Below are 15,780 nucleotides of genomic sequence, written 5' to 3'. Positions count from 1 at the left end.
GACTCAGGGCGGTTCACAGCCAAGTAAAAATACAATACTATAAATACAAATTAAAATACAGTTAAAAAACTTATTAAAATTGGCCACAATTAAAATTTAGAACTAAAACCCATTAAAACCCATTAAAACACTAACCCAGTCCAGCGCAGATGAATAAGTAGGTTTTAAGCTCGCGGTGAAAGGTTCGGAGGTCCGGAAGTTGACGAAGTCCTGGGGGGAGTTCGTTCCAGAGGGCGGGAGCCCCCACAGAGAAGGCCCTTCCCCTGGGTGTCGCCAGATGACACTGTCGCGCCAATGGCACCCTGAGGAGCCCCTCTCTGTGAAAGCGCACGTGTCGGTGAGAGGTATTCGGTAGCAGCAGGCGGTCCCGTAAATAACCCGGCCCTATGCCATGGAGCGCTTTAAAGACATTCACCAACACCTTGAAGCGCACCCGGAAGGCCACAGGTAGCCAGTGCAGCCTGCGCAGGATAGGTGTCACTCGGGAGCCACGAGGGGCTCCCTCAATCACCCGCGCAGCTGCATTCTGGACTAACTGTAGCCTCCGGATGCCCCTCAAGGGGAGCCCCATGTAGAGAGCATTGCAGTAGTCCAGACGAGACGTCACAAGGGCGTGAGTGACTGTGCACATGACCCTGGGACACTGCAATTGTCATAAATGTGAGTCAGTTGTCAAGCATCTGAATGTAAATCATATGACCATGAGGATGCTGCAGCGGTCATAAGTCTGAAAAATGGTCTTAAGTCACTTTTTTCAGTGGGGGGCATGTTGTAATGTTCAACGGTCACTAAGTGAACTGTTGTAAATCAAGGACTACCTGTATTTCAAATGATTATTTATGTAATCTATTTATAATAAATGTCCAAAGTTTAGATGTTAAGAAAATCTACAAAGTTTTCATGGCAAGAGAAAGAACTTCAAAATTAAAAAGGGTTAACTAATTGATTTTGTCATGTATTTCAATCCTGATAGAAACATACTAATGCAAATAGAATATAGCATTTGAACGAGTCTACCCAAAAATGTAATAGATACCAGTAGTAAAATTATTTAACAACAAAATCAAACAATGATAGTCCTCAATGTATGACCCTAATTGAATCTAAAATTTATGTTGTTAAGTGAGAAATTTGCTAAGTGAGTTTTGCCCCATTTTACGACTTTTGGTGCCACATTTGTTAAAATGTGGATCTATTTTTTATTGCATTTGAAATCTCCTTGGAATTGTGAGGGGGAAATAATACATGTCAACAATTCTGCAACTGGATTCTTTATTCAGCAAGCTGGATTTTTGGTTGGATTTCTTAAGCATGGCTGGAAGAAAGGGCAAGGAGATAACTTCCAGCCAATGCCTAGAGGTATGGCCAGTTTCAAGAAAGCAAGCCAAAACTCTGTACCAACATGATAGAGGAAGGGGAGAGGGAAATGCCTGGCCTGAGTCACTGAATCAGAGGTTACCTCAGAGGCAATAACATTAATAATGTGTTTATTATGCACCATCACCAAGGCATGGTACATCATAAAACAAAACAAAGCTCCAACAGCAGATCACAAATCAGCCCAATAATATTGGCACAGAAGCCAGGAAACAAATACTGGCACCCAAACAACTAACAAAACAATAATTAATTTAACAATATCTGACAGAATGGATAACAAAATCTGGCATCAGTATGCCTGTAAACATGACATGAAGCTGACGTTCCTGAGAATACTGGATTCACCAGTAGCTCCCTTTTTCCTTTCCCTTCCCCCTTTCCTTTACAATGCAGCAGTCCTACTTCTACAAGGATGGCTTCTCCCCACGGAGGATCAAGATTTTAAATCAGGAGAAGAGAACAAAAAAGGAGAGCAAAGAAAGAGAAATTGTGGTGTTTGGTATGCATGACTGCCAACGACTGTCAAGACTCTGGATGTGCCATTGATGGTTGAGATAGGGACCGCCTGCCCATTAAGCAGAATATTTAAATGTGGCATGTGAAATGTGCTCGTGTATCATTATTATCATTTCTCTCCTTACCGCTAGTGAAATGATAACATGGTTTTTTTAAAATTATTATTTACCCTTGTGTTTGTCCATGATTTCAGCAACATGGAATCAATTGTCTTTTTAAAAAAAAGAAAAAGAAAAGGAGAGGTGGAACACCAACCAGTTCAAAGGGACAAATATGCAATTGTGAAAACGTTCCAAAAAATAACATCTATTCAAGGGGATTTGAACAAGAACAGACTATCGCTATGGATCCAACCTGATATTTCCAATAATTTGACAGTGATTCACTAGCCCCAGAGGAAGCTGATTCAGCATAAACACTTACTTCCCCCTCACATTCTGGAACAACAATGGACATCATGCAATCACCCAGGAGACGAGGATAGATTTAAATACATCCGTGCTACATTGTCGAACTTAATGAGGAAGATGCAGTGTAGCATTCAACCATTTATCAATTGGAACCACATAAAAGTGAAAGCCTAATTGCTAGTTATAAAAGTGAAAGAGTGCTTGCTTTTAAGTATAATTAATTAGAGAACTGTAGACAAGAAAATGGATGGCGGTGTTGCAAGCAGGTAGGATTAATTTTATAGTGCAAAGGTCCCTTATTCCATCCTTACATAGCTGCAAGTTGTTTGAAGGGATAAATAAAGTAGTCCTGACCTTTATTTCCTCCTTTTGCATGATTAATTATTTAATATCCCCATTAATTGAAAAATGAACTTGAATTTCAGAAGCATTCATTTTGTTCAGCATATCAGTCTGTCGAGAAAGCACCGATTGTGCTGTTTATCAAAGGTGAACAGACAAGGTCATCTAGGCTGCACCTCTCCAGTTATTCATTATCTTGTCCACAGTAGTAATTAACAATGAAAACATTTCCATAAATCAGAATCCGAGTAATATTCACAAACTAAAGAACATAGATGGCTGTTTATTTCTTTATTTTCATTGTTATGTCAATAAAGTTTCTGGGAATATTCCCTACCCTGCTAGCGTTATACTTTGAAGGTAGCTATTACAGTACTATTATGGCACTGCAAAATCTGGACTGAAAGATAAAAAGAAGATTTGGACTAGGATGCCTGTGTATACATATACAGCAACATCTGTCTGCAGCTGCCAAATCAAGCTTTCCTAGGAATTTGCTGTATCCATCCAGATAGAAAAGTCAGAGATACTTTTCAAAACTTGTTAGAACAATGAATCAACGAAACAACTTGCCTCCGGAGTTGCGGGTACTCCATTACTAGAAGTTTTCAAAAATAGACTGGCCAACCATTTGACTGGGATGGTATAAGTTCTTCTGCCTTGAGCAGAGGGTTGTCCTAGAAGACCTCCAAAGTCCCATACAACCCTCTGAGTCTGTGTTCTATGATTAATGACAACTCAACCCTAAGAAAGAAAGAGACTCAATTCTGTCTTGCTTCTGGTATTTGGCGTAAGCAAGGGGAGAAAGAAACCCTAGCAAGCTTTCAAGATTTCTATTATTCTACCCTATAACAGTAAAGAAGAATTCCAGGAGTCCTTGCACTGTTTGTTCCATAGCCTGGCCTACCTCAAAGAATTAGAAATAAGAAAACTTAAGTTCGATTGCTGGTTTGTTAGGGTTTTTTTTTAGGCTACAAAAAAACTGAAGTTGTGATCACTGCTAACTAAAGGTAAAGGTTCCCCTCGCACATATGTGCTAGTCGCTCCTGACTGGCTCATCTCCGTTTCAAAGCTGAAGAGCCAGCGCTGTTCGAAGATGTCTCTGTGGTCATGTGGCCGGCATGACTAAACACCAAAGGCGCACAGAACGCTGTTACCTTCCCACCAAAGATGGTCCCTATTGTTTTACTTGCATTTTTTACGTGCTTTCGAACTGCTAGATTCGCAGAAGCTGGGACAAGTAACGGGAGCTCACCCCATTACGGGGCACTAGGGATTCAAACTGCTAAACTGCCGACCTTTTGATCAACAAGCTCAGTGTCTTAGCCACTGAGCCGCTGCTAACTACTACTTACTAAAAAAAAATGACTTAAAGGGAAGATTTTTAAAAACATTTTAAAACTACTTTTAAATATATCAACTTAGGAAGGAATCCCCAACATTGGGCTATGGCCTATGGACCAATACGGCCCATTAGCCACCCAGCTGCACAAGTGGCAGGTAAGCGAGCAAAGCTTTTATTTGTGCATGAGCAGGACCTAGGTTGTGTACGAAACTATCCCTCCCCCACCCCCCACCCCAGTCCGTGGAAGACAATTTTTCTTCTGAAATCAGTCCCTGGTGCAAGAAAGGTTGGGGGCCGCAGTCCTTAGGAATCAATGGGAATAGAACTTTTGCTTTCACTCTTTGAAAAATCTGTTTCCAATCTGTTATCAGGAAGAATAGATACAAGCTTTCCAATTTATGCAAAGTCTCTGAATTGCTCAGGCAAAAGATTAGAAGACAAAGAGAGCACCTAATCTATCTAACATTCCCTTTCAATTAGCTCATATTCCCTATAAGGTTATCTTAACGTTCTGCATTACATTAAAAAAATCCTTGGTGGTTTTGGGTTTTTTTTCCCCCCTCTGAATGTGCCACACCATTTAGCAAGATCAGGATGGATTTAATGTGCTTTCAGTGTTTGGCAGCCTACATGCTGAATACAACTCAGGAAAAGGGACAGTATTTGTTCTTTGTAGTTACCCTTTTTGGTGCAACAAGCTATGTTTCTTAAATGCAAGTGAATGTAGTACATTTGAACAAGACTGAATAACACGTACAGAATACACACACATGCCAAGGTTTGGCCGTGCTGCCTGAATTCACAGAATCTTCACACTGAAGTTCAGTCCCAACGGGGCACAAAAGCAAGCAAACAGTGCAGAAACCCCACAAACTTAGCAAACCAACCAAATCAACATTGTACTTAGTACTTCTAAAATACAACAGCTGAGCAAGGAGTACAATCATGCATGCAGAACTTCCTATTACCTTTGCCTGTAAAATAAAGCCTAGCACAACACAGATGCAGCTCATCTATCCATTTGTATGAAGTTCAATATAGCACTTTGAGAGAGAGAGAGAGAGAGAGAGAGAGAGAGAGAGAGAGATTGAGATTCCTAGGCAAACTGCCAAGCCTATAGATAACTGCTTCTTTCCTCTCAACACTCCACTCCCACATTCCCCATCCAGTCAAAATCAACTGCAACAGGACAAGATTTGGCTGGAAAATATTTGAAAAAAAATACATATAGCAATCCACAAAAGAAGTCCAATCAGTGCCCTGAACAGTTAGAACAATCCAGAGAATGCCATCTAGAGAATGCTGTTTGAAACAACTAAGCTTTGTTTCATGCTTGGAACAAAAAAAGGTGTGCTTTGTTTGAACTTCGAATCCAAACTGTCAAAACAGTGTTTTGTTTCACAAATACAACGCTTAAAATAACTGTTTTGCAGCAGAAATCTTTTGCACCTCCTTAGTTTAGGAGTTGCAGTTAATCTACCTATCAGATATAAGCATACATATTCTTTCATTTCTGTGGAGTTTGTGCAGTATAAATTACAGTCACATTTTTTTTGTTGTGAGCTTCTGAGGGCAGCAGTTTTAATTATTTCGTTTTTAACTGCTTTGAAGATAACAGATAATTTTAACTGTATTCTAACTCAAAATTCAAATGACTTGTCAATACTCTGCCAAGCATTTTGTTTGACTTCTATGTTATTTTTCTTTCAGAAACTAAAGGAAAAAATATATAGTATTGTCTCTCCCAATTTTTTCCCAAAATTCTATGAGGTAGGTTAGCTCAAGAGGCAAGGGACTGCCATGTCTCCAAGTGAACTTCCATGGCTGAGACTTTCCCTCTTTTTCCATCCATACCTGGGTCTTGCTCATTTTGGTTATGTAAGCCATGACCTCAGTACAAATCTTAGAAACTATGGAAATTATAGTGCAAAAATAGAATCTTTATGCCGCCGAGTGTTGCAATGTCTTTTATAAAATGATGAAAGGACAAACCTGAACTCAACATGCAGTGCAATTGTTTTATTCAGTGTACTGCTAGCTTAAAAGGTCTGGGCTGGTATATACAGATCTGGGTTATTATTATTATTTTTTTTGCTGCAATTCTGTTAGTGGGTTACAATAAGCATATATTTAAAGCAGGGGTGAAATCCAGCAGGTTCTGATAGGTTCCTGAGAACCGGTAGCGGAAATTTTGAGTAATTTGGAGAACCGGCAAATACCACCTCTGGCTGGCCCCAGAGTGGGGAGGAAATGGAGATTTTGCAATATCCTTCCCACAGGAGTGGGGTTGGAATGGGGATTTTGCAATATCCTTCCCCTGGAGTGGGGTGGGAATGGAGATTTTGCAATATCCTTCCCACAGGAGCGGGGTGAGAATGGAGATTTTGCAGTATCCTTTCTCTGCCATGCCCACCTCGCCACGCCCACCTCCCCAACCATGCCCACCAAGCCACGCCCACAGAACCGGTAGTAAAAATAATTGGATTTCACCACTGATTTATAGTAAAGCTAGATCTAGAAACCTATCCAGTTAAATACATTAATCCTTCTCTCATTTGAGAATGCAGATAAATCTTATGCCCACCTCATTCAGTCTGCTATATTGTTCCCTGGGGAACAGTTTTCAATTTTGTGGGCACAAAACATGCATCCAATCACATCTCACAATACTTGTTTTTACCAACACTCTGGACACTTACCAAGAGGCATCTCAGGGGGAAGGTAATGAGGCTCTTGAGCACTAACATGTACCCAATCAAAATCATCATAGGGGTCCTGATGATAATCACAGGGTCCCGGGCCATCTTCAAAGGTGCAACCTCCTAAAGGAAAGAAATGAAATCAATACGTAAGAAAAAGCAACTTATATAATTAGATGTTCATACCCCCCAAAATAAGACATCCCCTGATAATAAGCCCAATCGGGCTTTTGAGCGCATGGCAATAAGGCCGAGCGCTTATTTCAGGGTTCAAAAAAAATATAAGACAGGGTCTTATTTTCGGAGAAACATAGTAGTTTTTAAAAACCCAGCTTTTGGATGAAATTACAGTTTCCTTCAGTGAGCCTCTGAAACAGAAAATCATCATTCATCATTTCTTGTCAGCAAATTGGGGTAGTCAGCATCTTTTGATGTGGCTTTTCTCTCATTCACAAATTGTTTCTTCCAGCCTTAGCAAGAGAATGATTCTAGAATCTAGCGAGTGGCTGCTATTATCCAGAAAAGCTTTATTAAGTAGTATTGGCATAACAATGCCACAAGGAAGAAGAAGAAGAACACTTTGATGAAAAATTGATGTAGTGAAACTGCAAATAGTAGAAGCAAATTCTGGTCTGAATTTGCTGAGCAGGCTGGAGTCACTCTCCAGCCCTCAGACTGTGTTATGGAGAAGTCAAGGTTAGTGTTGATTTTAAAAATAATTATGTTGGACATGCCATATTGAGAATACAGGTAGTCCTCAACTTACAATCACAACTGAGTCCAACCTCTTTGTTACTAAGTGAGACATTGTGTTAAGTGAGTTTTGCCCCATTTTACAACCTTTCTTGTCACAGTTGTTAAGTAAATCACTGCAGTTGTCATGGTTGTTAAGTGACTCTTCCCCATTGATTTTGCTTGTCAGAAGGTCACAAAAAGGGATCACATGACCCCAGGGCACTGCAACCATCATAAATGAGTCAGTTGCCAAATGTTTGAGTTTTGATCACGTGACTATGGGGATGCTGCAATGACCATAAGTGTGAAAAACAGTCATAAGTCACTTTTTTCAATGCCACTGAAATGGTCAGTAAATGAACTTTTGTAAGTTGAAGACTACCTGTATGGAATAGCTACAAACCCAGTTTGTGCTAAAAAACATGGAAGGTCTCAGCACAAGAAGCATTTCATAGACAAGAAATAATAATAGGCTAAATTGGCTAAATTATGAGATATTAGAATTCTGTCAATGGAGATACACACACACACACACACACACACACACACACACACACACACACATATACATACATATGTGTGTGTGTGTGTTTGTGTGTGTGTGTGTTCCAGCATAACTCTAGAATGTCTCATGCAATTTCATCCAAACTTGGTACACAGATGACTTACTCTCTGGAAAAAAAATACTGTGGGAGTAAGACACCCCTAACACCCTTCAGGGTGTGTGTTCTGTTAAGATACAGCCTGTTGTGCCTTAAAATGGCTTCTACTGTACAGCACAGTGGAGTTGCCATGGTAACGGCTTCACACTATCCACAAGGGGGCTCCCTCTGGTAAGGGGAAAATCCAATAGTAGAAATTACGTTTGGTCTGGACATTTTTAACAAGGCTTTGATTATTCTTGAGAACAAATGTATGGCCATGATAGATAAAACATTACTGCAACTCTGCCTGCCTGCACCACCTAAGACTGACATGACATATTTTACGCAAATTACACACAAGAAAAGAACTACAACATCAAACAGCTTAGTACATATATCGCAGACAAAAGCATACCAAATGACTATGGATCAGCTAGCAAAACAATGGATCAGCTAGCAAAAATCATTTTACTTGATGCTTCTGGGGGCAAGGGAAAACATTTATAACTAATTTAATTCTCGACAAAATCAGGGCTCAAGGTGAAGTTGTTCTTCCTACAAGAACAGGATTCCTACAGGATTGGCATAAATAAATACCCAGGCAATGCTGGGTTATCAGCTAGTATATAATAAAATCTCAGGAAGAACTAGCGGCAGAGTGATATAATTATCAATGGTTTATGATTGTCAGAATTTACAATTATCACAAAGATTACATACGTATACAAACAAACCCAAACACTAAGAGTTTACCAAGAAAATGTTAATATCAATAAAAAACTAAATCTGCACCACAAATACTATCAGTATCTTATAGAAGTAGAAGAGGAAGAGTTATAAAACATTACTGTAGCTTGTACAGTTCATCAACAATAATAGAAATTCAAATTTCCATGCCCATTTTTTTTAAAAAAGTCTAAGATCTTTATAATCTGTTAACCAGAGCTGCAAAAATTACTGAACAAGCTATGAAAAATCATAAACTGAGCCAACAGAAGGTGAAATGAATCTTAACAGTTACTTAAAGAAGAGTATGAAATGTATTTTTAACTATACCTTGTGCTCGTTCCGGGAAGTCGGGGAGGGGTTGTGAAGGGAGGGGAGGGAGGGGGAAAGGAAATTTTTCTGTAAAACTTTTTGAATAAAAAAAAAAGAAGAAGAGTATGAAATGGAGATATACAAAATAAACAGAGAACAAATTAAGGATAACATGGCATCAAAAATACCTCCATCTATCCAATTATTAAACACGGCATTCAGAAAAACTACAAAGAAATACAGAATGGAATACACTAATATTGTCATTACTACAGACTTCATTTAATGTTTTTAGTCTCAATCCATCATAAAGGAAGACATTGTGCACATTAATAGAAATATCTTTAATTAGTCCATATTGTCAAGGCAGCATAACTTCCACAGAAATGTAAAACCAGAAGAGACTTGGTTTGGAGAAAAACAAACCAATAACTTCACTTGAATTTTAGTGGTCATTTTCAATTATTCAAGAATCAATAAAGAATCAATGAAGAAAAAATCTTGAATAAACTGAACTGAACGAATGAAATGAAAATCTGAATTTGGGATTAATTCTAGTGTGTATCAGCTTTCCCTAACCTGGTCTCTTTTAGATGTATTAAGTGCAACTTTTAAATCCCTAACTTTCTAGACCAACAGAAAGTACGATATTTCTACCCAAAGCATTTGGAGAAGACTGATGCAAAAATTGAAGATACAGAATTCTGTCGGTCTTCTTAACAAGCTGCTTTCTGCCATACTGGAAATAATGCAGATCAGGTACAAACAATCTGTTGTAAAAGAATGTAGCTTCAGGACAATATATCTCAATCACATAAATTTTGCAGCAACTGTTGTGGTCTCAGCCAACATCCTTGTATCAGCTGCTGAAAATTCTTATGAAAATGAAAAGACTGATAAGAAAAGATAATATGTGATAATATCAAAGAAAACAGCTGCCTGTGAATATCTACTCTGATCTTCTATATCCAGTGGCGTTTATAAACTGTAGGCTCAAAACTACTTTTTAAAACAGATTACAGATCAAAGGGCCAAAGCAGAACGATGTATAATATTTCATTAGCAAAATTGGGTTCTTAATTTGTGATACCAAACAAAATGTTAGAAATGCCTTGGTGTATGATAATTTGGTATGATGACAAATGCTGATTATTTACGAATCCTATTTAAATATTTTTGTAAATGATTGAGGATGGCTATGCTGAGTGACTCAAATGTATGATATAAAACCCATTTTTGATGACCTTTACTGTATACTAAATCACATATACATTCATATAGTTTGTATACAGAGGCTGCGATACAAAACAAAGTAGGGGGCACTAGTTTTACCTCATGAAAGTATCCCTGCAATTAAAATACCCTTGTGAATTTCTCTTGAAAAAATGAAGAATATGCAAGGATGTGGGGGGAAATCTAAATCAACCAATCAACATAGGAAGAGGGGCACAGTAGTCCTGTTCTTTTCTCTAGGACTACTGGTTAATTATTTTTAATAGGGCTATTATACCATAACAATTCTGTTTCTTTTCTACACTTCATATTTAAGTTTTCATTTCAATCAAACATATCTAAGTCCCCCCCCCACAAGTAAGACAGAGAAAAGTCAATCATACATTTCACAATGTTTTTGACTACAGTAACTGTTACTTTAGAGACTAGAGCAGGGGTCTCCAACCTTAGTAACTTTTAAGGCTTGTGGACTTCAACTCCCAGAGTTGAAGTCCATAAACCTTAAAGTTACTAAGGTTGGAGACCCCTGGACTAGAGGATAGAAACACAAGTAGAGAGAGGATTGATAAAGGAAAATATTTGTAGCTTTGGGTTTAAATGAGGGGTCCTTGATGCTCTTTGATCTTGGCTGCTTTCTTGAAGACTTCATTTTCCAAACTAGGTAATATCATCAGGGCTTGTAAGGGTTAACCCAACAAGTAAGAAAAGAACAGGACCATTCCCGCCATCACTGACACGGCAAGCCACCTGAATATAAACCGAGAGGAAACCCCATTTCTTACTATTTATTGATGATGTTTGGATAGTGAAATGTCTACAAGAAAACCACCAAGCTCAGAGAGCATCAAGAACCTCTCACAGAGAGGATCTTCAAAGTGCTAAAATTGTTGCATGACAATTTTCCTTCTTTCAGCCAGGAAAACAGAATCAAAGCCCAAATTATATCACTTGTAAATTATACTTTTATATTTACAGAACTTTTCAATAAAAACAACAGGAAAAAGGAATATGAATATCCTAGAACAGGGATGTCAAACTCATGTCGTCATGTGATGTATTGCAACTTTCCCCCCTTCGCTAAAACAGGGTGGGCGTGGCCAGCACATGACTCATCTGGCTCGGGGGCTACAAGTTTGACACCCCTGTCCTAGAACATTATCATACAAAATATACTTATTGAATTTTTTAAAAAAATATTTTCTTTTGTTTAGCCTTAGAAAATTCTTAATAAAACAAGAAGTTAAGATATTTTAAAAGTAATAAATACATCATATTTATTCTCCTTAATTTACTAATCAGATGATTTTATTTACTTCAATATTATTCTGGATATATTGCTGAAGGGCATTATGATCTTTTAAAGAGATGTGGCATAATATAGTTACAAAAGGCGGGGAAAAAAGCAACCTTCATTCTAAGATCAATTTCCCTTATTCTAATTGTGCAGCTAGTTCATTAAAGGATTTCTTTTTGAAAATGCTTTTGTTTGTTCTTTATGCTTAAATGGAAAAGCAGACCTGTCAATTTATTAACATTTGAGCAATTACAGAAGATTATTCTGCACTAAAGCTATGTTTATACCTATAGTGGCCTTGACTGGCCATTTTTGCATCAGCAAGTTAATTAGTTATTTGAAACAATGGTAATAGATTGCTAGGGTTGTAGTCCAGAAAATCTAAAGGGCATGAGATTCTGTATCATAGATGGAGAACAAACTCTATTCTAATTAATTCTCTAATCTACTAGACTGTTGCAACATGATTAATAATCGATTTGGTATTGATCGTTTGTTGGACTATACAGTTATTGTAATAGATTTTTTTTAAAAAAAATTAGTATCTTTAATTTTTTGCATTGTAAAATTATCACAAGAAACCCACTTCTATTTCAAGCAGTTCATTTAAGGAAGACTCAAGCTTGGGCTTTCTCACTACTGCTACTTTCGAAATGCACAATCCCTCCTAAATTAAAGATTAAAATTTAAAAATTAATGTTTTTGAATAATTAGTGCCTTCAAAAATATTTTTGCATTGAGTGTTCTAATAATGATTTCAATTGCTTTGGGGATTTTCAGGGAGGTGGGTTTTTTTTATATTGTACGTTTGATCCTTGGTAATCTGTAAACAGGTGGGTGATTGCTATGAGCAATTTTCAGCAATCTTTGCCAATTTACCTCAACTTCTAGTGTTAGGGCAAAATCATGGAAAAATACTTGAAAGCTTTTCTGTGCAGAAGGTGAATGTCTTTTCCCTGAAATTAATGTCCATAAAACTGGCTACCTGCATAGCTAATTCCACTGATGCACTTTATAAACTACTGAATTTCTAGAAACTACTGAAAAAGGTGGAAGGAAATCTCAGATTTCAATGCTTGTATTATTAAATTAGATTACACCTCAGCGTGAAAATGTCAGATTATCTATTTCAGGATTTTTCAAATAGTGCTCCATGGAACCCTAAGGTTTCCTTTGAACTTGACAAAAGGGGGAAAATCATTAAAATGTAACCAACTTTCCATCAGTAGAATGTTGCCTCTTGATGAGGTGTTAAATATTTTTATTTTTCAACTAACAGCCTGAAAAAGTTTTAAAATTCCTAATGTATTATATGGTAATTCAAGTTGCTTTATGTTTCCGTTTGGTTAAATGAGTTTCTCAAGAGATTGTCTAAATTATTGCATTACTTTAAGTATTTGTATGTTAGGTAGATTTTATTTCTACAACAGGTAAGACCTGTAGAAAGTTTAACAAAATAAGAAAAAAATGATACACGACAACTGGATCCTCTGGAAAAAAACACCACTCTGAAAAAAAAATTGCAAGAACATTGCACAGAAAATATTAATAGTGCTACTGTAGGAGGAGGAGTGGCAGAACTGGCAGGTGGAGTTAAAAGAAGGATCAGTTTAGAATCCTTACATAGACACAAGCAAATTAAGTCCAATCCTCCTTGAAACCTGTTGACTCTAGTCTTATGTAACCCAAAGCAGGTGCTAACCATTGGTTGAGAGGATTCCTGTGCATAGGTATGATTAGCACTAAATCACTTCAATTGGACCTTCAGATGTGGATGTCTGGCAGCTTTCATGCCCGACTGCTACCCCTTTTAAGAAACAAGATTTTTTTTTAATCTACCTACAACTTCAATTGAAGGACACAATACACTCGATGCAATGTGGAAAATATGGAAGAAGCATTTCTTCAGTCAACTGCTTATTATAGAGTTCCAAATAATGAAACCAGTACTCTGAATTGTATCTAAATGCTGAATGAAGGAATTAAACTATTGATCGGCCACACTTTTAGAAATTTGGTCATTATGTGTGGAGACACCAATCATTTCAAAGCTGTGTTTGTGGTTATTTCACATTCAGAATATATTACATATTCTTTATCTAATCGTATTAAGAGAAGGAACCAGAGCAAAGGTGGTACAACAATAGAAAGGGGCATTTTTTGCAATGACCATTGTATGAAAATCATTAAACCTGGCAGCAATTTATGAGTCCAGTCCTTCAGAAAGTACACTAATCTGTCCACAGAAGGTACCTAACTAAAATTAGAGTTCTATTTACAACCATAAAATAGTGCTTTATCTGACAATTTGACAGTTAACTTGCTCTCATTATCCTACTCAGCATTCCAGTAGCTGTTTCAGAAATTTCATTGACAGCACTTATATCCAAATCCCACAGACCTTCATAGGCAAATCAAAAAGAGTTGTACAGGAAATATCAAGGATCACTGTTGGAAAGTTAATTTGATGCATCTAAATTAGTGAAGAAATACCTCTTGCAGAAAGAAAGAGATTTTTCCATTTTTATTCATTAAAGAAAAGAAGAGTACCGTTAAGCACCAAGAATGTATACAGCCTGTCACTATTCCTACATGCTGCCTCAGATTATGGAGCTGAATACTGGGCTACATCAATAGATTTACTGAATTGCTTCTATGAAAAAGAATGCACAAAAAAGAAAAACATACAAGATCCAATAAACAAAAGACAACAAACATACAAATTATGAGAAATCTTAACCCTGATTTATAATTCACTAATTAAATTCATAAACTGTATTACATATTTATTTATTTATTTTGTCGAATACATATTAAATAATATATATAAGTATAAGCATGAATTGAATACATAAAATGAATACAATTAAAGGGAACATTAGGACAGGGATGGTAGGCACGCTGGTGCTCTTGTGCACGCTCCTTACAGACCTCTTAGGAACGGGGTGAGGTCAACAGTAGACAATCTTAGGTTAAAGTTTTGGGGATTTTGGGAAGAGACCACAGAGTCAGGTAGTGCATTCCAGGCATTTACAACTCTGTTACTGAAGTCATATTTTCTACAATCAAGATTGGAGCGGTTCACTTTAAATTTGAATCTATTGTGTGCTCGTGTATTGTTGTGGTTGAAGCTGAAGTAGTCTTCGACAGGAAGGACATTGTAGCAGATGATTTTATGAGTTATGCTCAGGTCATGCCGAAGGCGGCGTAGTTCTAAATTTTCTAAACCCAGAATTTCAAGTCTGGTGGCATACGGTATTTTGTTGTGATCAGAGGAGTGGAGTACTCTTCTTGTGAAATATACTACAAAGTTGTTGGGAAGTTAAAGTTAAGGTCAACAATTGTAAATTTCAATTTCATCCAAATGAAGAAACATACGTAAAAATGAATAAATCCCAATCAATCTTAAGAACGACTCAATCCCTCTTCCATAATTTCTCTTGATAACATAAACCAAGTAACACTTATTTTACAAAATATGTTAATATTGAAAATAATGCTTGTCCAATAGCTGGATCTTACATTCTGAATAGTTGTTGCCAAAACTGACTAATTTTTTACCTTCTTCATGTAAAGGAAGTATGTAGAGCTATCAGCTTCACAAAAACCTTACATTTTGTATGTTGTGCGGTAAAACATTGGGAAATTGTTCCAAAGATAGTCTCCATTAAGGCCACCACCAAGATTTTCACTTCTTATGAGATTAAGCACACTGTTGTTTCCCATCACAATATTTGCTTCCCATACAGATTATTCCAATAAAATCTCTTCATTTTAGCATGGATCTTAACACTTTGAGATGTGGTACTTTCTTGCTCAACTATGATGCATTAATATCTATCCATCTATTGAGATCTTAGTCTGACTTTTGAAATCTGCTTCCCATCATCTTGTTCTCAAGTTTGACTGGTAGTTTAATGAAGTATCCTATTATACCTATAGAACACCTCATCGGGCCGAGTAAATACAATCTGTGAAACGTTGAAGTTTTTGAAATAAGACACAATTTCATGCAGAAACAACACCTATAGTTTATGCAATATTCACTAGTCCAGCTTGTCTTGTTTCAGGTAATTTATCTGTTTTGTGGCATTTTTGTAAAACAAGCTCATCAGCATCCCAATCTAGTTAAGATATGAAACTG

General features: G+C 37.2%; 1 protein-coding gene across 1 annotated transcript in view; it reads right to left on the bottom strand.

Moving 5' to 3' along the window:
- The window catches only part of PTPRK (protein tyrosine phosphatase receptor type K), a 433,873-nt gene that overhangs the window by 340,430 nt on the left and 77,663 nt on the right, over positions 1 to 15,780 (bottom strand). The window contains exon 2 of the mRNA XM_058172115.1: positions 6,693 to 6,815. Coding sequence (XP_058028098.1) covers positions 6,693 to 6,815 — 123 coding nt within the window. The remainder of the gene's footprint in view (positions 1 to 6,692; positions 6,816 to 15,780) is intronic.

The sequence above is a fragment of the Ahaetulla prasina genome, chromosome 1 (genome assembly GCF_028640845.1).
Source record: "Ahaetulla prasina isolate Xishuangbanna chromosome 1, ASM2864084v1, whole genome shotgun sequence".
NCBI lineage: Eukaryota > Metazoa > Chordata > Lepidosauria > Squamata > Colubridae > Ahaetulla > Ahaetulla prasina.
Note: the sequence above shows the minus strand (reverse complement) of the source record. Positions and strands in the feature narration are given on the sequence as shown.